This window comes from Garra rufa, chromosome 13 (assembly GCF_049309525.1).
Source record: "Garra rufa chromosome 13, GarRuf1.0, whole genome shotgun sequence".
Lineage (NCBI taxonomy): Eukaryota > Metazoa > Chordata > Actinopteri > Cypriniformes > Cyprinidae > Garra > Garra rufa.
Genome location: NC_133373.1, coordinates 511,755 through 538,875, shown reverse-complemented (window position 1 = coordinate 538,875; position 27,121 = coordinate 511,755). Strand labels below are relative to the sequence as shown.

Genomic DNA, 27,121 nt, shown 5'->3' with positions numbered 1-27,121 from the left:
GCTTTTAGCTGAAATGTGTTAAAGTCATTACCGCAACAATAGAGTAAATATAGCTGTGAACCGTTCCTGCCATTGTGATCTACCTTCACATTTGCAGTTGACAGACTCAGTGAGGAGTGAATAGAGCAGTCAGGAGTGTGTCAATCAGATGGCCGTCTTCATTCTCATTAAATGTTTCCTGTGTAACGCTGGCGGAGGATTGCATCATGTCCAGCCGTCCACACACATCAACACAGCTCAGAGGCCGGTTTCCTCATCTGCCGTCCGTCTCTCCGTCAATCACACCAGCAGAAACAGATGTCACTGCACACGTCACTTCTTCAGCTGTCAAGCAAACCTGGTCAGTTCTCATGTGCTCAACTCCAGCTGGAGCTCCTAGTGTAGTCTCTATGACATCTGATATATATATATATATAAGTGTATAAGTATCCAACTTTATCCACATACATATTACATTGAAAATCTTAACTGCTTGATTTGTTTATAGTGTTGCTAAAAGATATGTGCCCCTGGACATTAGTGTCATAAGTGACCTTTTTTTTTTTTTTAAATTGAGATTCATCTGAAAGCTGAAAATAAGCTTTCCATGTGGTTTGTTAGGATAGCACAATATTTGGCTGGGATACAACTATTTGAAAATCTAGAATCTGAGGGTGCTAAATACTAGGAAAATGGCCTGTAAAGTCATCCAAACGAAGTTCTTAGTAATGCATATTACTAAACAAAAATTAAGTTTTGATATATTTACAGTAGGAAATTTACTAAATATCTTCATGGAACATTATCTTAATATCCTAATGATTTTTGGCATAAAAGAAAAATCTATAATTTTGAGCCATACAGTGCATTGTTGACTATTGCTACTTATGTCTAGTTTTGTGCTCCAGGGTCACATATATGATCATCCAGCTCTATTGCAGAATGCTGCTATTAGGCATGAAGATGGTAAGATATAATAAACATTTAACAGTAGTTTTATTTATTTATTTATTTGACATTCTGTTTTCAGTTTAAATTTTTCTAGATCTTCTTTCTATATATATACACACACACACACACACACACACACACACACTTTTTTTCTATACAATAATAGGCCCTAATAAAGTTTATTTATTTATTTTTTTTTTTTTTTTATTTATTTATTTTTGTTTGTTTGTTAGAAATTCTGTTAAGCAAATGAAGACAATATTAATTTAATGTATCCTTTAATCAAATGAATTAAACAATCTCTTCTATTTTTATGGCAGTTAAAATAAAAAATAAAATTAGTGATAATTCAATTAAAAATATTTTTTTATATAAAAAAATGTATTATTATTAGTGTTAGTATTATAATATTGAGACACATTCTATTATAAAATAGTAATATATTTTTGTCACAATTTCGTTAAGTTAAACAAAAATATTATTTTCATGGGGTAAGGTGAATAATCAGTGTTTATAATATGATGGTAGTTTTTTTAAATTTAATTATTCAGATTTAAATGACAATTACAAAATATTATCATATTTCCATAAGAATGTCTTTTTTTTTTTTTTTTTTTCTTTTTTTTACTAAATAAATTTGAGCCATCTTTAAAGAACAAGGAGAGGATGTGGTCATGGTCAAACGTCCAAACATTTGGGATCTGTAAAAAGCTCTGAATGTGCTAAAACTGTGACATGTGAGTTCACATAAACTCACTAAAATATGTCGTCCACTACAGAGGCAAAAACTCCATAGCTGGGTCTCATGGGGTTAAAATGTATTATCTTCATTATGAACACACTGGTTTGTAGTGTAAAGAGAAGAAGAACAGTGCGGTCAACGGTAAAACTCATTATTTCTCTATAGCAGCTAATGAACTTTATTTTGCGTTGAAGAGTAAGGTGGATACAGTAAAATCCATTTTTATGTATTCTGCATGTTTTCCACTTCAGAAATGGGTTCTAGATCACGATTTTCTGTAGCTGCTTTGAGATTGTGTGTTTTGTGGAAAACACTGTACAGATAGGTTTGACTTTGACTCGTAGCGTACACTTGCCTAATGTTCAGAGTTTCTTCATGTTTGTCAAACAGTTCAAACTAAACGCACACGAGACCTGCTGTAAACTCACTCCAGCGACCCTAGCAACCACTCACAGCACCTTAGCAACCGTTCAGCAAAGCCAACATCCATTTAAGTTCTTCAGATCTCTCTTCAAAGTCTTGTAAATCCACGAGGCCTGTGTGAGCAGAGCAAGCATGACTGTTGATCCAGCGTTGAGTGTTTGTCTTTCCTGTATGATCTGAACACGAGTGAGCAGCTGCCCCTTTAAGAGACTCTCAGCCCACAATACACTTACAGGAGGAAATGTGATTTCGAGCTTCTGTGAGAGACATGTGCTGGGGTTTACCCTACAGATGACGTGTAATGATGTTAGTCTGCGTGCTCCATTTCCCTCATTTCTGTCTCACAGACTCGTATTGGATTATACAGTAAGTGCAGGATGTAGATTAGCAGACAGACGCGGTGAGATACACAAAGGTGCTTCACGATGCCATAGAAGAACATTTTTGTCTAAATGGTTCCATAAAGAACTTTTAACATCTGAAGAACCTTTCTGTTTCACAGAAGGTGGCGAAAGAAGGTTCTTCAGATTATAAAACTTTTTTTTTTTTTTTTTTGACTGAATGGTTGTTCTCTGGCATCGCTGTGAAGAACCTTTTAAAGCGTCTTTATTTTTAAGAGCGTGGTTGACTTGAGGAAACGTTTGACACTTGGGTAAACCAAGACTAATTCAGTAATGATTCGTCTGCTAACAGTGAGACAGTGTTCAAATATTATGATTTGTTGAAGTTTGTCTTCAAATACAAATTCTGCCTGAGCTACTCAATGATCATTCAGACTCTGTTTGTGACCCTGGACTACAAAACTAATCATAAGGGTCTTTTTTTATTTATACATAAGCTGAATAAGTTTTTTTTTTTTTTTTTTTCCATTTATTGATATATGGTTTGTTAGGATAGGATTTGTAAATCTGGAATCTGAGCGTGCAAAAAAACTAAATATTGATATAATCACCTTTTAAAGTTTTCCAAATGAAGTTCTTAGCAATGCATATTACTAAATAAACATTACATTTTGACATTATTTATGGTAGGACATTTACTAAATATCTTTATGGAACATGATCTTTAATTGTTATGTTTAGTTTTGGCATAAAACTGATCATTTTGACCCATACAATGTATTTTTGCCTATTGGTACAAATATGCCCCTGCTATCTAAGACAGGTTTTGTGGTCCATAGTCACATTTGACAGATCATGTCAGTCTCATGTGTGCTGATGGGCTCTTTAGCCATCCATATGCATGCTTGCCCGAAAAAAAAACGTAGTCTTTTGAGCATTGTTAGGGGTAGTGCATTACAAGTATGTATCAGTTATGTAATCTGATTACTTTTTTTTCAAGTAACTTTTTTTTTTCTCGAGTTACTTTTTCAAATAAGTTACTTTGTTTTCCCATTTATTCAATGTTGAGAGAAATTAGGCATGACTTTTAGTGTGAAATGGCTTTTAAAGCTGCCAAAAATATAACTTTTGGGTTTTTTGTTAAACAAGCCAAGGTGACAAATGTAACACAGAAGTAACATAATGCCTTACTTTGCATTAAAAGTAACTGAGAAACTTGATTAGTTACTTTTATTTGAGTAACACAATATTGTAGCACATTACTTAAGTAACACTGCTTAATGAGAATGAAAACAGAATAAAAACTTGCTTTTTAGGGTTATTTTATCAATTTCATGTTTTATAAAGTTTAACCTGGCAAAGTTCAAGTGTCAAACGTATCAAGTTTCATTTTCTGTAGGCAAAGTCAGGCAAAATCTCTTTCAGATTAGTTTCATTTTTCCATTGGGATGCAGATATGGAAATCAAACCTGTTAACTTTGAATAGCAATTAGTTGTCATACTTCTATAAGTGACTCTGGGCTTGTTTTTCATGAAGTGGTTTATCAGTAAGAGCAGTCACATGCTGTCATTGCTTTGTGCAGTTTCAGAATACAGTGGCATACTTGTGTTTGACTGTTGGCACGCACAGCTCAGTGAAGCATGAACCTGTATTCTGATGATGATGATGATGATGATGATGCTGGTGTTGTTCTGTCTCTAAGTGTTTCTCAATCAGTCATGATGATGGTTACATGCATGGGTTGCTACATGTTCATACGCTCATGTTTGAGTCCTGTAGATGAGCTGTTGTGTGTTGTGTGGCCGTATGAAGCGCAGACGTCAGCCGCTGTTATCAGTGCAGTCGTGTTCATGTTGGTGCGCTTGAGAGCCGAGATAAGAGCCAACACAGGACACGCCGCTGTCATTGGGCCCATCGCCTCTCTGTCGTTCTCAGAAGTGAAAAACTGTCAAAGGAAGTGTTTCCCAGCGTGAACAGACTGATATTGGCTTCATTCCTGTGGAGTCTCGCTGACCCAATGTTTCCAAAGCGCTCTCTCCAGAAAAGCTTCAACACGTCTCATTGATGGCAGTGGCTTCCAGTAAAACCACAGAATAACAAACCCACACAGCAGAACAAACACAACCAACTAATCATCTAACCAACTAGTGGAGTGTAGAACGAAACTCTATTTCTAACCCAAATGAATGTCAAACATCAGTTACTTTATTTTCCCATTTATTGACTGACAGCAATCCTTTTGCCAGATTCAGTATTCCTTCAAAATGAATAAAAACTGCAAAATGCAACTCAGAATATGACGCAAACCTGCAATGAAATATGCTAAATGACACCAATATCCTTTATGTATTTAATCCCATTTTATTAACTAAAGTCTTTGCTGCTAACCTTTGTTGATTCAATTCAACCATACTAAGCAAAAATTACTTTAAATAAACCAACATTTGTGGTTCTTTTTCTTTTCTCTTTTTGCTGAAGAGTGTTGAACTTTCTCCTCCTGTGTTCTTCTGTACAAACGTGAATTTATTTTTCCTTCAGCCTGAGGTGTATTCATTTCATTTTTAGTGTACAAGGGCTTTTACTCTTGCCAAAATGTAACTTTTTTTAAAAATAAGCAAGCAAACCCTCCACAGATTTAAAAAGTAACACAAAAGTAACAATGTATTACTTTCCATAAAAAGTAACTAAGTAACAGAACTAGTTTTTGATAGAAATGCAATATTGTAATGCATTACTTTCCCCAACGCTGCTAATGTTATTTATATTTAGGTCTAAATTTAAGGTTTATATATTTCATGTAAAGTGGTCATATAAAATTTCCATTAACTTTTTTTGTATAATTTTTGCTGATTTAAAATATTGAATTTGAAAAATCTCAGAATATGGGTCGAAAGACGAAATATTAAAGATGAAATATTAAAAAGTCAACTTTGTTTTTGTTTTTCTGAGTGAAAAATATCATATTTTACAGAAGACAGCCACGAAAATGTCTTTCAGTGTCAATCTTGTCAGGCTTATTTACAACAAAAATCAATTTCTGGCGTATTAAAAGGCAAATTACTTCCACTCTAAATATTAATTAGTTGTAATTCTATATTTTTAAAATGTGCCACCATCCTAGGTTTTGACCATTTATCAGTAAGAATTTTTTGCTCTTTTTACTTATTATATTTTAACCTGTACAAGTCAGAATAAGCATGTTGTTTGAATTTTGACATAAATATTCTCACTGAATGACAACGTAACATTATTTCAACCAAATTTTGACATTTTATTCTCAAATGTATTTGAAACCTTAAAAGTAGACTTTACTTACATTTAACATGCTTTCTATGGACATAAAGTCACTTTTGTAAATCTCTTTTGACATGGACATCTTAATGTCTTTGACCCATATGCAATTCAAATACAAGTTTAAAGTGTTTTGATCAAGTTTGATTCAATAGCTTTTAAATTCAAATTAAATAAAAAAATTACATTTTGTCTGTTTATTAGAGATCAGCATAAGCTGGCCAGACTTAACAAGTACATAATGATCACATCTGTTCATTTGATTAATGCATTCTCTCACACGCTGCAAATATGACAAGACTAATGTCTTTTAGCAATAGAAAGGACACTGATTACTTCCTCAGACTGCATTATGTGATTAGAGTTTGAGGCCAATTGTTGTCATTCTTGTATAAACTCTGCTTGGGCGTCTTTTATTGACATTATCTTGACAAATAAGAAGAAGGGTCCACCAGGCCTGCCTTGTTTTGTGCTGTGAACTCAGCTGTTGGTCTTCTGGGATGTTTTCTTCCATTTGTTTATGAAAGTAGGATGTAACTCTTCAACAGTTAGTCCTCATGAGCAGCGGTTCGTCATTCAGGGGTCTGGCCTTGGTTCTGTCCGCGGTGGAGCAGGTGGAGTTTGTGACGGACGACACGTGCGCCGCTCCACATGTGAGTTAATAGTCAACAGGGCATTTGATCTGTGTTGACACACGCTGTAGGTGAAGGTTCCTAGCAGATAAACAGGTAAGGCAAACACGGAACGGCGAGGAGCACCAATCGCTGCGGCTCTAGAGAATGGCAACATCACCCTATAACCCCAGCGCTCTGTGGGAAAGTAGATGTGGCCAATGGCTTGCCGGAGGCTCGCAGCAGCTGCTCAGGGTGTTGATAAAGAGCCGATACAGAGAGAGAGAGTTCAGACAGATGTGTATGAGGCCTGGAGGAGCTTCTGCGGACACTGAGCCGCTTTAGACCTCACCGCCTAATGACCGACTCTAATGGGGCAATTTGATCCATAATTGATTTGAAATGGATTGAAACACAAGTTAAACTATTTATTTTTTCTTGAAATTTTGTGAGGACTTCTCAGTTAGGGCCTTGATTTGCATGCAAAAGATAAAGAAAAAAAACACAAAAGCTGTCACTGAGGCAGTATCTGTTTGAAAGACTTGAGTACTAAAGTTTGAGTATGTGAAACCTGAGTACCAAAATGTGTCTTTAAGGTACTGATATGAAGCTTTAGTAGTAAATAATGTGCAAATATATAGCTTTTGAAATGATACTGTGGCAGTGACAGCTTCTGTAGCTTGTGCAGATGTGTTTTGGAAATGTTTCCCCCAAAGGTTGCCATGCAATTCACCAAATAATCAACACTCTGAAAAACAGGAAGAGAGAGAGAGAGAGAGCTATATTTGTGCTTGTCAAACACTACAGTATGAAATGAATAAGAACCTTATGTAAATACATCTAAATGTATAAATTTAAGACTCAAAGTTTACTCTTTAATAGAAGACTTTTCTGAATCATTAAGAGAATTTGCTTTGAGGATAGAAATCTATGAGTTTCACAGTCAAAAATCTGTGAAATGTTTTTTTTTTTTTTTAATCTCAGTTATTAGTTTCAGTGCTGAAAATAAGCGTGAGAAACTAATTTCAGAAATTGAAATGACAAAGGCGGAGGCCGTTAACACTAAATACACATGGCAGTAAATACTACTTGCATTAAGTACACATAATGCTAGATAATATTGACAGTCATTAGTTGTGGTTGTAGTCATTTACACCTCAGTGTCAAATAGTCACTTCAAAACGTTTTATTTTGTGTCTGTGCAGCTCATTTTAAACCCAAAATATGACTCTGGAGCACAAAACCAGTCTTAAGTAGCACGGGGATATAGCCAAAAACACATTGTATGGGTCAAAATGATCATTTTTATGCCAAAAATGAGGATATTCAGTTAAGATCTTGTTCCATGAAGATATTTTGTAAATTTCCAATCGTAACTGTAACACAACTAAAGTTTTGATTAGTAATATGCATTGCTAAGAACTTCATTTGGACAACTTCAAAGGTGAATTTCTCAATATTTAGATTTTTTGCACCATCAGATTCTAGATTTTCCAATAATAGTTGTTTCTTGACCGAATATCGTCCAATCCTAACTAACCCTACATCAATGGAAAGCTTATTTATCAGATGATGTATAAATTTCCATTTCACAAAAGTGACCCTAATGACTGGTTTTGTGGTCCAGGGTCACATATGAACAGAAGACTATGGAAATAACTCTGTATCTGTTTAAACTGCGGAAAAGTGCTGTTCTTCCTCCGTATCGTTCTTTTATTTTTAACTGCAAATGTCTAAAGATTCTTGAATCAAGATACATGCACTGGAGAAACAATTACATTAACTCTAAATAATATTAAATAAAATAAATACAGCGAGTTTGATTAAAACAAGAAGTTGATCTGTCAATCAACTTCACTGAAAAGAAATCACATTTTCAAAACAGTTAGTTGTTCTTGTTTTAAGCATAAACACACTTCATTTAAATCAGTTTCTCAGAAGACACCTCTTTGTTTTGCATCTCAGTCAAATGTATCTTGATTTAAGAACGTTTGCACATTTGTAGAAAAAGGAGACAAATATAGTGAAGAAAATGTATGTAAATGAGTCTTATTTTTATTTACATAGTGTTGATTTTTAGTGAATTGCATAAAAAAAACCAATGGGGAGTCAGTTTAAACTCCAACACAAAAGGGTTTCGGATATTCAACAATTTCAGCAAGATCATCCTGCTATGGTCAGGTCTTTGTGCATGTTTCTGGACGCCTGTGGCGTGTCTGAAATCCTGAAATGAGACTCTGAATCATCAGGAATTGAAAAATGTGCAGAGCCAGATTCCTCTTGTAGGGGTTTTGTGGTCTGAGCTGTACATCCTGGTCTGCTGCCAGATCGCTGTAATGTTTGCCAGATGTGTCCAATCCCCCATAAACCCTGCTGCGCATGTTCCTGTCAATTCTGCAGAGTCACGGTGAGGATCAGAAGCATCAGGTCCCCATGATCCTGGCTAATGACCGGCTCAGAGCTGGAAATGCACTTATATGCAGTAAAGACTCTGTGTTCTTCAGGAAAAGCCTGAGGCGCTGTGCTGCGGATCCTGAAGCTCCCAAAGAGGAAGAGAGACTGATAAGAGTCTGTGTGTGTTTCTTCATGCTCTCAGAGGAGCAGCGCTTTCAGAAACTCGGCGTATACGGGTTCTGGATGTTTGTGTGAGTGCAAACAGCTGTGCTCGAGCTGCTCTGTCCTGAATTCAGAGTCAGGAGTGATCTGACATTGGTTTGCCGCAGGAGGATCATTCCTGCGATTTCTTGATGCCATTCTGTGGTGAAAACTATTTCCACCCACTCAATCATGTGACCTGATCAACCAGAAAAGACTGTAGGAAGTCAAACTGGAATGACAGGAAGTGGAATATGCTGAAACAGAATCTGCATTCTCCCATAGGGGCCTAAAAGTGCCTTCGTTAAAGTTTGTAAGAATCTACAGACCCACATTGAGGAGAAGCACAACCTTGTTAACTTTGATTTGAAGCGAAGAAAGTTTTTAAAAATCAGGCTTAAACACAAAAGTACAAGACTTTATTTAGAAAAAGAACTAGATTCATTGCAATAAATGAGTATTATGTGTACAAATGTTTAAGTAGTGTGAGAGGCTCATGGGAGTGGGCGGAGCTGGAGTGTTCTTTGTCTGATTCTGTGATTGGTGGAGATTTCTCCTCCTGCAGAATCATGGATGATGTCGTTTTTTTTTAGGAGTTCTGAACAAAATAAGTTGAAATAATAATGCAAACAAATGGCCCACAAGTCTGTCTTACAAGTTCAAGATCTGTTTTTGTATGAAAACAAATAAATGCACTGTAAAAATGCTTTTCTTACTTTGAAATTTTTGCCTTGTTTTCAGCCAAAATATCTAAAATTCTTAAATCAAGAAGGATTTTTTAGACAGTTAAATTCATTGGGGTAAGTAAAAAAAAAAAAACATATTTCAAACAGAAAACAAGATTATTATTTTTTTACCCCATTGGCAGATTATTTTGCTTGTTTCAAGCAAAAACACACTTAATTTTGACTTGTTTTTACTGAAAGCAAGACAATAATTTTTACTCTTGATTTAAGAATTTTTAGATATTTTGGCTGGAAACGATACAAATACATGTAAGAAAAGCATTTTTTGCAGTGTGGGATTTTTCCTTCCAGAACCTGAATCTGTGTTATTCAGAGAAATTCAGTAGCTTAATGGAAAATGAAGTCTTCTTCCACCCTGGTTTGTTCATTTTGTTAAATAAATGAAGTAGAATTGTGTATATGTGACATTTTAAACAGATCTGTCTGTAAGGCCTGTAAAACCTCACGACTTTTTAAACCTATTGAAACATTCAAACAATTAAAATTAAATTTTTTTTTTTTTTTTTTTAAACTTCAGAATTGTGACTGATCCTGTTCAATATCAAGAGTAAGCACATAGATTATGCTGGATAATACTGGATGAGAGGCGGAATACGTAATATATTTAGTGAAGTTTATGAATTAACTGGTAAGAGCAGAGACACAAAGATTGATCTTGAGATTTAAGAGTCGATATTGATTTATCAATCGCATGATATCGTCAATCCAACGCTGTTGATCTGAAATCTTCTGATCTCAGATGAGGCAGGGTCTCCAGACGTCTTTTTAAAAGCTGGGCTATTTTTAAGTTTAGCACACCATCTTAAAATCACTTGCTCAAAATATCAGCGTGAGATGCAGCACAATGGCCAAAGACATGCGTCTGGCTGGTATATTTAAAGTGTGGCAGTGATTTAAAGCGTGTATCTATATTTCTGAAGAGATCACTAATGGAGTCTCCTGAAGTCACATTCACTGTATCTGTGGGTCACCATACAAACACTGATTTCTGTGATTGAGAAATACAGACTCCAGTCTCAGAATCCAGTTTCACTTCAAGAAATATAGTGCTGAACATTCTTACTAAAGCAGAACGTCCTTCTCAAAGTAAAAATAATAAGGTCACATTTTAGTTTGAGGTTCAATTCTAACTATTAACTAACTAGTAATTCTGATTTTGCCTTGGAAAAAGTCCTAATTTGCTGCTTATTAATAGTTAGTAAGGTAGTTAAGTTTAAATGTAGGTGGTAAAAGGATCTAAAATGTGACCCTGGACTACAAAACCAATCATAAGGGTCAATTTTATGAAATTTAGATTTACAGCTCTGAAAGCTGATTAAATAAGCTTTGCATTGATGTATGGTTTGTTAGGATAGGACAATATTTGAAAATCTGCAATCTGAGGGTGCAAAAAAATCCAAATATTGAGAAAAAGTTGTCAATGAAGTTCTTAGCAATGCATATTACTAATCACAAATTAAGTTTGGATATATTTACGGTAGGAAATGTACAAAATATTTTCATAGAACATGATCTTAATATCCTAATGATTTTTGATCTAAAGAATAGATGGTTTGAAATGAGGCTGATTTGATGGAGCACTGTCAGCATAAACTCAGATGGACACACTCTGGACTCTGATAACGTCCACAATCTTATCCTGAAGTGTGCTAATCTTCAGCTTTATGGTCGTTAATATCAGTGTTTGTCAATCTGACACGGATGTTCACGTCGGGTCATGTTCCTGTGTGTGAGAGTCTGATCCAGAGCCTGTGTGCATCAGCGCATTTCCTGTCAGAAATCGTCTGTTACATTGACAGACCTCTGATCGGGCCGTTTGTGTAAACAGACCAGAGATGCTGTGTTCGAACCTCGCCGCTGCTGAACTCTTGACTCTGGGCTCAGGGTGTGCCGCCGATAGATCTAATCGCACTCGAGACAGGAACAGGAAATGGAATGGGTCTCGATCCGCTCTCCGCGTCACACAGTCAAGTGTTTGGAGCCGCGATGCTTATTTGTGGCTCTCAGGAAGCTGGTTTTCAGGAACAGGAGGACATAACTCTGTGTGAGGAGACGGCGGAGGTTTCCATGATCATCCCACTAAACACGCAACACAACCCTGTCTGAGGAAGAAGCGCTGCACGCTCATGTTCACTCATTCATACACAGATCAAGTGTGTCATCTCAATTCATTCAGTCACTAAGTTCTGTGTGAAGTTTTTGGGCAAATGTGTAAAAGACGTTTACAATTTAAGATGAAGTCTTGTGGCATGAGTGAACTTCAAGCTCTTTTTCTGCTTTCTCTAGTCGTTGATTTCACAGTAGTTCTGCATTTGATCCGCACAGACGGCTATATCAAAAACCTAAACATTGGATAAAGTCAGTTTCAAAACATTTTTAGTTTTTTTGTTGACATATTAGAGTCAAATGTTTTTACAGAAGGAATTTCGGGTATCTTATTTTTTCACTCCATAAGTCTTAGGGCAGAAAACTTTTTTTTTTTTTTAACAGTTTTTTTTTTTTTTTTTTACAGTTTTTGGAGGGGAATAAAATGTATCAAATCAAGCAAATTATATCTGAACAAATCCCTCTGTAAAAACCTTCAGGATATAGTCAGGAATACAAATGTAAAGTGTGGTGTGTGTAAGTGCTGCTGAAGTGGAGATTTAAGGCTCAGTGTAGGAGAAACAACTCATGGCCTTTAAAAGTATTGTATTGTAATTGAAATCTATTGACACAAATAGATAAAATGCTATAAAAGAAAGACTTAACAGTGTCTTTTGGGTGTTTTCTTTCCACTAGTCTGGAAAAACACTTTATGAAAAGCCAAAAAGCCCAAAATCTCAACCTTTTTTTTTTGAGGTTTTGCCTGCAGTGTCTCCACTTAAAGCCCATATCAGCATCAGTCAGATCTGGGTATATTATGTGTAATCTGAATTATGCAATCAAAGTAAAAAAATGAGTACTTGTAATTAGAGTAAATTACATTTTTAAATACTCGTAATCAGATGACAGTTACTTTTTTTATGGATTACATACCTATTATTTTAACAATAGTAAAAAATTATTCATAATTTATTGATTCACCCCTAATTTTCTCTTTCTAAAATAGCTTCCTATAATATACATTCAACTTGTTTTTGCAAGTTTTGTGGACTTTCACATGAAGATCAGTCATTATTCAGGAAGCGACACCGCGTTTGTCTGGATTTACAAAACTCATTTCTGGTTTAAGAAGGGTTTCAACATTGCATCGACTACTGATGCATTTTTTAAATGCATTTTATGTTTTTTTAATTTGAATTATAACTCTGTAGGTTTTTGTCTTTCAAACACATTTAAGTTACAAAAATGGACAGACTTTTGTCATCTGATCCTCTTCCACTTAATAGATTTACTTGAAGTATTTTAAAATAAATTGTTAATAATTATCAAAATTTCATATTGTCACACGACATGCAGATAAACATATTTAATTATTTAGTACGTTTTTAAAGATTTTTATTGAGATTGTGAAATGTAAAATTGTTTACTTCTCCTTAGAAGAAGTCAGTAGAGCTTTATTTGTGTTTAAGCCAAATATTCCTTTAAAATCAACCGACTGGACTCGATCATGACTTTAATCTGGGGTTTAATATTCAGTGATATTAGTTTCAGTGCACATACTCCATCAGGTGAAGACAGCACTTGAACTGAACTGTGGTCAGTAAAGTGTGTAACGCAGCACAGATATGAAGCGCTTGTGGTCTCCATCAGTCAGATGGTGTGTGTTTGATCGTCAGTCCGCTGTATTTGTTCAGGACACCGGCTCATGGGACGAACGGATGGCTGAGCTAACAGTGTTTCCAGCATCTCTGACACTCACTGGAGTTTGTCATCGATCATTACACACTGGAACACACCATGGTTTCACTCAGGTCCTCCTCGCTGATGGACAGAGTCCAGCCTTTCTTTCTTTCTTTCTGTCTTTCTGTCTTTCTTTCTTTCTTTCTGTAGGTATTCTAAAGCAAACAAGGAACAATGTACTGTTGCCAATTTCATATTTGGCCAAGCAAAATTAGCTTTTTGATGCACCCTAACCCCATACTATGTCTCACAGCGATGACCGCTGGTTCTTGTCTAATTATAAAAATGAATATAGCTAATTTATTTATTTTATAAACCAGTCATAAGGGTCATTTTTAATTGAGTTTTATATTACATCTGAAAGCTGAATAAATAAGGATGTTAGGATAGAACGATATTTGGCTGAGATGCAACTACTTGAATCTGGAATGTGAGGCTGCAAAAAAAATCAAAGAAAATTGCTTTAAAAGTTGTCTAAATTAAGTTGTAATGCATATTACTTATCAAAAATTGAGTTTTGATATATTTACGATACTGGTTTTATGGTCACGTGGTGTTCTTGAGGGAAGTTAGATGTGTGTGAGTGTGTTTTAGGATAGAGACTCACTCCATAACCCTGATCATCACATGATCGCTGTGATCTACTTCCTGTGTGAAACTGCAGTGTGAAGGACAGTAATGTGAGTCAGAGGCTCAGGCGTCTGCAGTGGTCATTGACATTTAGTCAACTTTTGTAGAACAGCTTTCTCTCCACTTGATGTTTAATGTATAATCTCGTGTGTGTGTGTGTGTGTGTGTGTGTGTGTGTGTGTGTGTGTGTGTGTGTGTGTGTGTGTGTGTGTGTGTGTGTGTGTGTGTGTGTGTGTGTGTGTGTGTGTGTGTGTGTGTGTGTGTGTGTGTGTGTGTGTGTGTGTGTGTGTGTGTGTGTGTGTGTGTGTGTGTGTGTGTGTGTGTGTGTGAGATAAGAATAAATGACACACAGTATTCTGTGAGGACTGTGCTGAAATACAGTAGCTCAGTATGAATCATTTTACTGTAAATCACTGCATAGCTATTTCATGCTGGAAATGTTCATGCTCATTTTGTATAATCCAGAGAATGATTTATAAATAAATGCTTCATCCCATTTGATTATTTTCTTGTTTTATTTGGATTGATGGACACCGATGTTCTGTCGTATGACTCTGATCTGGCCTGTGTTGACGTATCGACATATGTGACCCTGGACCACAAAACCAGTCTTAAGTCGCTGGGGTATATTTGTAGCAATAGCCAAAAATACATTGTATGGGTCAAAATTATTGATTTTTCTTTTATGCCAAAAATCATTAGGAAATTAAGTAAAGATCATGTTCCATGAAGATATTTTGTAAAATTCCTACTATAAATATATAAAAATGTAATTTGATTAGTAATATGCATTGTTTTGCACCCTCAGATTCCAGATTTTCAAATAGATGTATCTCGGCCAAATATTGTCCTATCCTAACAAACCATACATCAATAGAAAGCTTTTTTATTGAGCTTTGACATGATGTGTATATATCTCAGTTTTGTAAAATTTAACCTTATGACTGGTTTTGTGGTCCAGGGTCACATATTTAACTATCTCTTGAAAGTTAGATGTACTCAGACTGCTGGATTGATATAAATGAACTCTTTCTTTCTGTGTGTGTGCAGCATGGGTGGGCTCTCTGTCGATGGGAATGATCTTCTTCTGCTCTCCGATCGTCAGCGTGTTCACAGATCTGCTGGGCTGCCGGATTACGGCCGTCGGAGGAGCAGCGGTGGCCTGTGTGGGACTTCTGGCCAGCTCCTTTGTGGAGTAAGAACATCATGTTTACCTAAAGTTTTACATAGTCTTTATTCTTGCTAAGCAGTTAGATTTAAGCTTATATTACATGTAGCTGGAAGTAGATGGTGTGACCATCCTCTCTAATGATTAGACAATAGACTTTAAACCGAATGATTGAAGTGTTTGTTTTCCAGTTGCACTGACCCATCTGCTTTATACTCTGCTATCCTTGCTGGGTGATTTTATGCTCACTGTCAAAAAGGAGCAGTAGATTTGTCTGTAAGCAGTGGATGGTGTATAGATGTGGACATCATCCTGAACACTTGACAATATAATGTTTTCATTCTGATGCATGATTTGAAGGACAGATGTTTTCTCATCTTACTCAGTCCTTTGAGACACTGTTTCCTGTTCCTAAAGTCCAGAGAGTTTAATTAAATCAATAAACTGAAACATGCAACACTTCTTAAGTCTGACATTGGGGTCTCACAAGGCTCTGTACTTGGGTCTCGTCTCATCTCGTCTCTTCTCTTCTCTTCATCCACAAACATGATCTTGGTGGTTACACTTCTGACCTGAGCTAAAGTGTTTCATTTTTACACCACTAGCATCATCAGAACTGAATTAAAAGACTTATTCCATCTGCCATTGGTCAGAGAAACAGAAACAAATGTTTTGAGTCACAGTGATTCACTCTTCAGCAGAATCAACTGATTAATCACTGACTTACAGACAACATTAAAGGAGACGTTCACTTCCAGAACCAAAATTTACAGACAATGTTCTCACCCCCTTGTCATCCAAGATGTTTGTCTTTTTCTTCAGTCGTAAAGAAATGTTTTTTTGAGGAAAACATTTCAGGATTTCTCTCCATATAGTGGACTTCTATGGTGCCCTGAGTTTGAACTTCCTAAATGCAGTTTAAATGCAGCTTCACATGACTCTAAACGATCCCAGCCGAGGAAGAAGGGTCTTATCTAGCGAAAAGATCAGTTATTAAATTTTATTACAATTAATATACTTTTTGGCCTCAAACGCTCTTGTCTAGCTCTGAACTGTTTTTTTTTTTTCGAGTTTAAGACAAAATACAATTTATAATTTAACGTCAAACACTCGTCTTGTCTCTTTTTTTTTTTTTTCTGGTTGAAGACAGTTAGGGCATGTCAAACTCCCATCTCATTTTCTCCTCAACTTCAAAATCATCCTACAATGCCGTTTTACCTTTTTTTTGTTAAGGGTGTTTGATCTTCTTTGCATGTTCACTTTGTAAACACTGGGGCGGTACTTCTGCAGTGATTTTAAAATGATTTTAGAAGTTGAGTAAGAAAATAAGATGTGAGTTTTTTGACATACCCTAACTGTCTTCAACCAGAAAAAAGTTCAAACTCAGGGCACCATAGAAGTCCACTATATGGAGAGAAATCCTGAAATGTTTTCCTCAAAAAACATAATTTCTTTACGACTGAAGAAAGAAAGACATGAACATCTTGGATGACAAGGGGGTTGTCCTTTAAAGCGAGAGACAAGGACGAGTTTTGAGAGACATTTCACAAGTGTTTTATATTACATTTATAGTAGTATTCAGTTTGATTTCTAAAATGGCTTTGGTCGTTCTCCGCAGGTCTCTCGGGCCGCTGTACTTCACCTACGGCATCATCTTCGCCTGCGGCTGCAGTTTCGCGTATCAGCCGAGTCTGGTGATCCTGGGGCACTATTTCAAGCGGAGGCTGGGTCTGGTGAACGGCATCGTGACGGCGGGCAGCAGCGTGTTCACCATCACGCTTCCCTTCATGCTGTCCAGTCTGCTGGATCGCGTGGGACTCGCTCACACTCTGCGTGTGCTGAGCATCTTCATGTTCATTCTCATGCTGGCGGGATTCACCTACAAACCCCTGCTGCCCAAACCCGTCAGCAGCAGCAAGACCGGCAGCCGCTGTCCCTCGCTCAACAGAGTGTTCAACGTAAACATCTGGAAGTCTCTGGGATACCGCATATGGGCCTTCGGGATTCCTGCGGCCCTGTACGGATACTTCGTGCCTTACGTTCATTTGGTGAGTGTGCTCAATTTCTCAGTTCTGCCTCAGACTTCGCAACGTGTTTAGTCTCAGGAAGGTCTTCGCAGATTTCACAATTTCTCCTGTTCCAAACCCTAAAGGAATAGTTATGTATGCAAAATAGCTGAAGATGTGCCATCCAATATGTAGATGAGTTTGAAGAAATGTCATTGCATCACTGTCTCTGCAATGTAGAAAAAAAAAAAAAGCTGTAAAATTTACGGTAAAAAACGGCAGCTGTGCATTTTACCGTAAAAAATATGGTAGCAATGTTTTACATTTTACGGTTTTCACTTAAATACCGTAATTTCACTGATATAATGGTAATGTACCAACTTTTTGAAGTACTAAAATCTGTTTTGTACCTTTGTAATACACTGATAATCACCAAAAGCAGGTGATGATGATGAATCAAAGCCCATCACAAGGAGATTTTAAATAATAACTTGTATAGAAGGTACACAGAGTCATTCGCACAAACACTAAACACCATCATGGTAACACACATAAAACTGAAATAATGCCAAAAACATTAATTTAACAACATTAGATGTAACATACAACCCTAATGTACAAAACTGCCAAGAAAAAGCTAAGAAGAAAAAGTTATTTCAACAAAAAAACATCAAATAAAAAAAATGAAAAACAGGGAATTCTGGGAATGCCAATTTACAGTTATTCACTGTAAATTTTACATTCTTTTTCATTTCCAAAAACAGTATACTCCCGTGAAATTACATGCACAGTTTTTCATCGTATATAGAAGGGGGACTTACCGTTAACCATTTTTTTAACCAGGTTTTTACCGTAGCATTTTTACAGTTTTTTACCGCTAAATTCAGAGTCATTTTTTATAGTGTGCGGTGAATGGGTGCCGTCAGAATGAGAGTCCAAACAGCTGATAAAATCATCACAGTAATCCACACCACTCCAGTCCATCAGTTCACATCTGGAGAAGACAAAACCTGAAACAAATCCATCATTGAGAACTGATGCTAAAACACAAGTCCATAATCCATATTAATGCTTATTCCAGTGAAACTATTCCTTTAAGGCTTGATTACAGTACATAACTTTTGTAGAGAATTTTGCTATGATTTACTTTTTGGACAAGCTGGTGATACTCAGTCTGCAGGGTTTACAGAAAATGGTTCTATCCAGTTGTTGGAGATTTAACATGCTTTGTGTTAGGAACAGACTGAAATTTGGCACAAACGTCCATGTTTTATGTCAAATGAAGGGTGAGGTTGTGATGCTGATGGTGAATGAACCAAACCGTGATCGGATGCAGTTCCTCCATCTGTACGCTGCTGTCCTTCTGTGAGGTTTATCGAAATAAAAGGTCAGTTTGATCTGAGAAGCGTGGGGCGTAGCTGCAGACTGTGCTCTACACAAACATCAGCTCTTGTTATTCTAGTATCTCCAGATGTGTTTTGCGCAGGTTAAGTTGCCCCGTAGATGGAGGATGAATTGCAGCGATGAACAGGAAAGAGGTTGTTTATCTGCGGAGAGCCGTTCCCTCGTCGGGAATCCTCTGGATGTTTTCCTGTCGCTCTTTCTGGGTCGAGGAGGTTAGCGCTGGACAAACACACATCTCAGCGTGACATTGTCATCTGCCAGAGGCTGAAGAGCTCACTTGAACTGTTCAAGTCAAAACAAAAACATGTTTCTCGGGGTTAGAGGTTCGGGTGTTGTTTTGAAGTCCTCACAGCGATCTCCGCTTCGCTCCAAAACAACACGCGTCACTTCGGGTCAACAGCAGGTTCAACACCTCCACGTGTTTTCTTCACGTATTTTGTTGACATAGTCTCTGATAGTCGTGGTTATTAGTGTGCAAGCTCTGGACCACAAAGCCAATCATAAGTGTGAATTTTTCAAAATTAAGTTTCATACATCATCTGAAAGCTGAATACATTTGTTAGGATAGGACAATATTTGCCTGAGATGCAACAATTTGAAAATCTGGAATCTGAGGGGGCAAAAAAAATCTAAATATTGAGAAAATTTATGTTAAGTTCTTAAGCAATGCATATTACTAATCATAAATGAAGTTTTGATTATATTTACGGTAGGAAATTTACAAAATATTTTCATGGAACATGATCTTTACTTAATATCTCCATGATTTTTGGCATAAAAGAAAAATCTATAATTTTGACCCATACGATGTATTTTTGGCTATTGCTGCAAATATATCTGTGCTACTTCAGACTGTTTTTTGTGCTCCATGATCACATATTAGTCTGAGGTGCTGGTGTTTGGTTGGCTGAAGATCAAATCTAGTTTGCTGAGTATTTTTATAGGATAGCAGACTTATTGGTAGTGGTTGCCTCGATTCTTCTCGATTCAAAGTGCGACGTTCAATACTATTTCGCATAAACTCTTACTAGGCAATTAATAGCAACTCTTCTTACTTCCTTCCTCAGCTTTCTCAGGTCGTACTCAGTAAGTCATCTAATATCATGAGCGGTGTCCCACAGGGATCAGTTCTAGGCCCGTCATTATTGATCATTTACCTATTCACGCCTTTTCAGAAGATGTATCATTAATCACACTATCTTTCATTTTGTTGGGATGCGTTATTCTTTGTTTTATCGTGTGTGTAGATGAGCGTTCGCTGGAGGAAGCCTCTGTTCTCGTGATGGTTTCACCCACAGACAGATGCTGACGGTGTAATGACGGTGCGTTTCTGAAGCTGCTGAGGTCGGCAGTCATGCGCTGAAGCTCAGAGAAATGCAAAAGAGCACTTTTAGCAGTCAGAGTCCATTCTTTATTCGTTTATGATTTCCATCCAGCAGATAAAGGTCAGCGGTTCACCTACAGTTACACATGAACCATCATCCTCTGCACAGTGTCTTGGACTTGTTTCACATCTGGTCTGTGACAGACTCTCATAACTGAGCTTACCAAGCTATTGAGGGTTTTCTGAACCCTAACAAATTGAACAAAAAATAACAGCCAGATAGATGTTTATAAGAAGCTTCTCATAAGAAACTCCTCAGAACTCTTATCAGACCTCCAAGTTTTCAGCACACAGCTAATCTAATCATCATATATGACCATGGAGCACAAAACCAGTCTTAAGTAGCACAGATATATTTGTAGCAATAGCCAACAATACATTGTATGGGTCACAATGATACATTTTTCTTTTATGCCAAAAATCATTAGGATATTAAGTAAAGATCATGTTCCATAAAGACATTTTGTAAATTTCCTACAGTAAATATATCAAAACTTAATTTTTGATTAGTAATATGCATTGCTAAGAACTTCATTTGGACAACTTTAAAGGTAATATTCCCAGTGTTTTTTTTTTTTTTGCACAGATTCCTGATTTTCAAATAGTTGTATCTCAGCCAAATATTTTCCTATCTTAACAAACCATACATCAATAGACTTTTTCAGCTTTCATGGGAAGTCTAAATCAATAAAAAAAAAAAGACCTTTATGACTGGTTTTGTGGTCCAGGTATAAAGTCAGAATTGCGAGTGCACAAGTGCTAGTTAAGTCAGAATTGTAAGATGTGAAGTCAGTCTTTTTTCCCCCTCAAAACTGCACTTTAAATTTCGTAATTGCGTGTGTATATCTCACAATTCTGAGGGGGAAAAAAAGTCAAAAACAACCATACGCCAATGGGAAAGCTTATTTATTCAGCTTTCAGATGATGTATAAATCTAAATTTAAACAAATTGACCCAATGTGACTGGTTTAGTGGTCCAGGGTCACACATACACAGTACTACAGTTGTAAAGATGCAAGCTTTGTTTCTGAATGCCTGAAGTATTCATAAAAACTGTGAAAACTGAAATTTATTAGCGTGCGAACAGTATTATTTACACGCTAACTCCAGCGTGATCTGCATATTTTAAATGCTGAAGAAAAATGATCACTACCTTTTTCCTAGAATTTGAGCATTTCTCAGCCCTGCTCATACGATATTACTGTCAGGGAAAATGTCTGCAGGACATGAGTGCAAAAATTACATTCACAGTCATTAGACGCTGATAATAACAGCCTTTGGAATTGGTGGGTTTTCTGCATTAACTGCTTATTAAATGTTTGTCAAAGTCATAAATATAGACACATGTGCACAAACAATTATATTCATTCATGGACAAACAAGTGTCTCATGAAACTCATCACCAAAAAAAGAAAACAACAGTTGTGGATCATCCCGGTATTGACAACAAGGTAAAGTTCACTGACTTTTTCCACAGCGCTGTGAATGTTTGCTGGGACGTGTTCAATAAAAAAATTAAACGTTATACTGTGTGTGTGTGTTGTTTGCTTCAGCACATTGTGTTTGTCTCTACTTGTGACTGTGATGAAAATCAGATGACAGTTTATGACCGAATAATGCAGAAAACCATCCCATTCCAGTGGCTTGGCATTCTCTCTCTCTGTGTAAATTAAATTCCCAATGCACTGAAGAATGATTGCTTGTGCTACTGGTGTGTTCATCTGGTTATTTTGATAGTTATCTAATGTCAACACACTTCGAAAGATCCTGCCAAGACCATAACTCTCACAGTTTCAACAAACCCCCATCGGTGTCAGCCAGCAGGAAAACATGACCTGCGTAATGGATTCAAAACATTCAATTCCTGTGGTAAAATGGACAAATGATAGCCTAGGTTCAGTGTGAGAGCGTTTCAGACCTGTTCATGTGTTTATAAGCTTTGAGTGTTTACTTTAGTGTGATGATAGTGGTATAAAGACACATGCTCAGGTCTGGAAGTCTCTCACTGTCCTCAGCCAGCAGCCGTCCTTGTTTAATCGCAGGAGCTGATTGAGTCTGTACGGTCTTCATGTGTCCAGCACACGTCCTGATGATGCTCAGACCCACAGATGTTATGTTCTTCCTCATTTTTATGCAGTGAAGCTCTCAAACTCTGTGTGTGTGTGTGTGTGTGTGGCTCGTGGGCCGCTCCTCTCCCAGCGCTCAGATTGGTGTGTTTTGGGAGGAGGAACCCAAACGCCCAGGATCCCGTCTACATCTGCTCCTGTGTTTGCATGTTTCCAGGTTCTCCTCTGGACTAACTGCACACCTCTGGATCGTGTGTGTGTGTGTGTGTGTGTGTGTGTGTGCTGTCAGGCTGTACAGCAGTAAGTATGAATAATGGGCGTTCATGACAAATGGCTGGATGGTGTGTTGCTCTTATACACACACACACACAGCGCTGTACAGGAAGCAGGTTCAGGTGTCTGTTTGGAGTGCTGTAACAGAGGAGTCCCTAAAACAGGCCCCTTTTCCTGTCTGTTCGCTCTGAGTGAATTCCAAGTGAATGCGCGCGCACACACACACACACACACTTATACATACAGATGCATACCAGCAGCAATTGCTTGAGAAACACAGGAGTGTTCTTTCTAAATGCACCAATTGCATTAATTACAAAATATATTTGTGATTTTTTTTTTTTTTTTTTTTTTTTTTTTTCTGACTACAGGAGAACTCAGGAGAACCAGGCCTAAAGAATGTTTTGTTTTTCCACAAATACTTAAAGGGACACTTCACCAAAAATTACAATTGTCGTCATTGTCATTTTTTATGCCAAAAATCATTAGGATATTAAGATCATGTTCCATGAAGATATTTTGTGAATTTCCTATCAAAACTTCATTTCTGATTAGTAATATGCATTACTAAGAACTTCATTTGGGCAACTTTAAATGTGATTTTCTCAGTATTTTTTTTTTGTACTCTCTGATTCCAGATTTTCAAATAGTTGTATCTCGATGAAATATTGCCCTATCAGCTTTCAGGGGATGTATAAATCTCGATTTTTAAAAATTGACCCTTATGAGTAATATTTCACAATTGTGACTTGTGAGTTAAGTCAGAATTCTAAGATGTAAAGTCTGTCTTTTTTCCCACTCTAAACTGCACTTTAAAACTTGTAATTGTGAATTTATATCTCACAATTCTGAAAGTCAGAATTGCTAGTTTTTATCTCACAATACTTGCTTTCTCACAATTGTTTATTGTTCAGTTTATTTCACGCAATTCTGAGTTTATAACTTGCAGTTGCGAGTTTATGCCTCACAATTCCGAGAAAGTCGTAATAACCCTTATTTTTTTATTCAGTGGCAGAAATGGGTTTCCATATCATTCCCTCATGTCATTCCAGATCAGTATGAGTTTCTTTCAGCTGTTGACCACAAAAGAAGATAAGAGTGTAAACCAAACAGTTGTAGGTCTCCATTGACTTCCATAGTGTTTTTCTGGTTAGAAAATGCATTTATTACAAATCTTAGGGCACAGGTCTGGGTAAAACAGGATTATAAGTAAGAGAATTAACCATTTTTAAAGCTCTTGCGTTGTGTGAGAGAGTTCAGTCTCACGTTGAGATCAGTGACTTCTGCACTTTCACATACAGACATCTAACAAAACAAAACGAAAACAAAAGTCTGTAAGAAACCTAATGGCCAAATGCTAAATATCTACTTCAGTGATGTGTTTAATGTAGATGTTCTGATCACTGATCATTGTCTCTCTCTCAGATGACGCATGTGGAGGAGCGCTTCGGTCAGGACGCTAATAAAGAGTTTCTGCTCATGTGTATCGGCATCACGTCTGGAGTGGGTCGTCTGATCTTCGGGAGAGTGGCCGACTATGTTCCTGGAGTCAACAAAGTCTACCTGCAGGTGAGAGACTGATCAACACCTGCTCTCTGTCTCTCACTCACACGAATGCAGAGTCTGACCAGTGTTTTCTGCGCAGGTGTCTTCGTTCCTGGTGATCGGGGTGATGTCCATGATGATTCCTCTGTGTCACGTGTTCGGTGGGCTGATCGCCGTGTGTCTGCTCATGGGTCTGTTTGACGGCTGCTTCATCTGTATCATGGCTCCCATTGCGTTCGAGCTGGTCGGCTCTCAAAACGTGTCTCAGGCCATAGGCTTCCTCCTGGGCATGATGTCCGTCCCCATGACCGTCGGGCCTCCTATTGCAGGTAACACTCGTTTGGGAGTGAAGCGTGATCACGGTGTGCCTCCTGCTGGCTGGAGCTGGTATTTCAAATGATCTTCATGTTTTCAGCACTCATGCATGAGCTCAGTGAAATATTCTTTTGCTTGTTAATAATCTGCCTGATAATACAGTGCATGCAGAACTATTAGGCAAGTCGATATTTTTTCAAGCACATTTGACCAATTCCAAACCTATTTAGTATTTAAGTATTTAAAAGTGATATATAATTGTCCATGAAGGCTGGAAGTGAACAACTTCTCATATTCAGGTGTGCGTAATTATTAGGCGTGTTTTCTTTTACAGATAAAATGAGCCAAAAATATTTAACACAGACTAAAAGTCAAAAATGATTAAAGTTCAGTCATGACCATTAGACAGCGAAATTGGGTCAGCATGGTCTGAAAGAAACAGGTGGAGATGAAAACACATGTTAACTGCAAAAGAATTAAGAATGAGGTGTGAAACCATCAGGAACCAATGAATCAGGATCTCTGAGACTTTGCTTGGGTAGAAAATCCCAAAAAATGACCCTCACTTAATAAGAATAACATGCTGAAGTGTTGTGAAATACATGAAGACTGATTTTGATAAGCTTTATAGACAGATAAGTTGAGAGTGACTTTTGAAGGACCGGCATCACATCCTCTTGAATTTATTTTCCAGAATCTGGCAGTAAGTTTTAGGATTTCATTTTTACTTCATCTCTGCAAGACAGACTTTTTAAGGATAGGAGACTAAAAATGAACTTCCATAACTTACTGTCAGATCCTGGAGGATAACTTCTTCAAACCGTGCTATAAGAGGATGTGCTGCTGTCCTTCAAGAGTCACTCTCAACTTATCTGTCTATTAAAAACAGTCTTCATGTATTTCACAACACTTCAGCCTGTTATTCTTAAGTGAGGGTCATTTTTTGGATGTTATACAAAAGCTAAGTCAGTTATTTAAATAATTCTACAGTCAAGATTTTATATTTAAAACCTTAATCTCAACATGAATGAGTTTCATTGAACGTCTAAAAAAATACCTACAAGCCACGTTTGTTCTTCTGTTTCACCAAACAATCACTTTATATTAGGAAGGCAAATTTCTGATCTGAATTTGATTATTAATCAGAAGGACAAGTGCTTCTAATTACAAGAAGAAAAACTTCTCTTAAAGCGGTCATCGGGTGCAAAACTCACTTTTCCATATAGTTTGAATATTAATGTGTTGTCAGTTTGTGTAAACAACCACCCTACAATGATAAACATTGTATTTTTTTTAATCTTTAAGTAATATCCCCTTTTTAAAATCAGGTCATTCTCAGCTTCTTGTGGGTGTGACGACACACAGACAGAGGCCCCTCCCACGATAGTTGATTGACATGAGCGTCTTACCTTAGCCCCGCCCTCACCGAGCTGAAACAGTCCGACTCTGATCGCCATTGTGTGACTCTGGAGAGATTGAGGTGTTCTGTTGTTGGATGTAGTCATGAACACAGCAGTCGGCGTTTAGTCCCAACATCTGAGCCGCTGAAGATGCAGAGGATAACGTTACTTTTGTTTTTGAAAGAAAAACGCTGATCCCGATCTACACATGCGTCTGTGTTCATGCGAATCATTCCTGATGCAGCTTCACCCACAGCAGAAGTGAGGATAAGGGTTTTTGTGCGTCTTTGCAAATGGCCTTTCTTAATAATGTGTTGGTTAGCAAGTTTCGCCGCTAAACGTGGCTAAATGCGGCTAAAGTAAACATTACGGCTCATCATCCCACGGGAGAGAGGGGCGGGGCAAGCAGAGCTCATTAGCATTTAAAGGAACATGCAGCAGAATAGCTCGCTCTAAAAAGGGCTGATTTTGTCAAGGTAAAAGTGTGTTTTTTACACTACTATTGAGAAATTTTAACCAAAGTCTGTTATAGACTTCTCATTAAAACCCTAAAGAATCATATCAACTTGTGGAAAATGGGCATCGGATGACCCCTTTAAACTGGGTCTGTGTTGAGTATGTGGCCAAGGCCTGTATTATCAAACAGGACCCGTGCAGAACCCTAACCCTAACCTAAATGCCACTTCAGAAGCACCTTTCAGTCTAAATTTGCCATGGCTGACCTTCTCTATTGTTGTGCGCAGGGTTCCTCAGAGACCGTTTGGGCAGCTACGACGTGGCGTTTTATCTGGCAGGCATTCCTCCCATCATCGGCGGAGCGGTTCTGTGTCTGATCCCGTGGGTGGAGGCGCGGAGGAAGAGGAAAGAGGCCAAGACGGCGGCGGACACCACAGAGAAGATGCTGGAGAGCAAGAGCGGCACGGCGGACCACGCAGACGCCAAAGAGGCCAAAGAGCCCGAATCCGTCATCTGAGAATCCTGACGGTCGGACGTTTCCAGCGGAGAGACTGACTGATGTGTGTGTGCCGAGAGTTTTGATGTGATTTTCTGATCTCTGGAGGAAGATGCGGAACACAGGCGTCTCCACAAATGTGATTTTCGAGCTATGCATCTTTCAGAAAAGTTTCCTTGAGTATTTTTGTATTGAACTTCTAGGCTTCAAAAGGGAAATAGCGAACCGTGAAAGTTTGACAATCATTGGTGAAGAAGGGATTCATGGGATTTTAGTTTAACCAGCTTAGGAAGTGTTTTGTATGTATGTTTCATTTACGCTTTTAATCTAGCTATGAATTGTTTTACGTCAGACTGTGTGAAGTCACTCGTGTGATTGTTGTAAAGGGGAGCGTCAGCGATGCCATATGTATTCATTTTGGATGATTCCAAAGACACACTTTAGCCGTGAGTGTTTACGAGAGGAAATGTCAC

General features: G+C 37.5%; 1 protein-coding gene across 1 annotated transcript in view; it reads left to right on the top strand.

The window, feature by feature from the left end:
- The window catches only part of slc16a10 (solute carrier family 16 member 10), a 32,201-nt gene that overhangs the window by 2,588 nt on the left and 2,492 nt on the right, over positions 1 to 27,121 (top strand). The window contains exons 2-6 of the mRNA XM_073853052.1: positions 15,186 to 15,330; positions 16,922 to 17,351; positions 23,862 to 24,005; positions 24,082 to 24,310; positions 26,440 to 27,121. The exon at positions 26,440 to 27,121 is cut by the window's right edge and continues 2,492 nt beyond it. Of these exons, the coding sequence (XP_073709153.1) occupies positions 15,186 to 15,330; positions 16,922 to 17,351; positions 23,862 to 24,005; positions 24,082 to 24,310; positions 26,440 to 26,669 (1,178 nt within the window). The 3' untranslated portion in view covers positions 26,670 to 27,121. The remainder of the gene's footprint in view (positions 1 to 15,185; positions 15,331 to 16,921; positions 17,352 to 23,861; positions 24,006 to 24,081; positions 24,311 to 26,439) is intronic.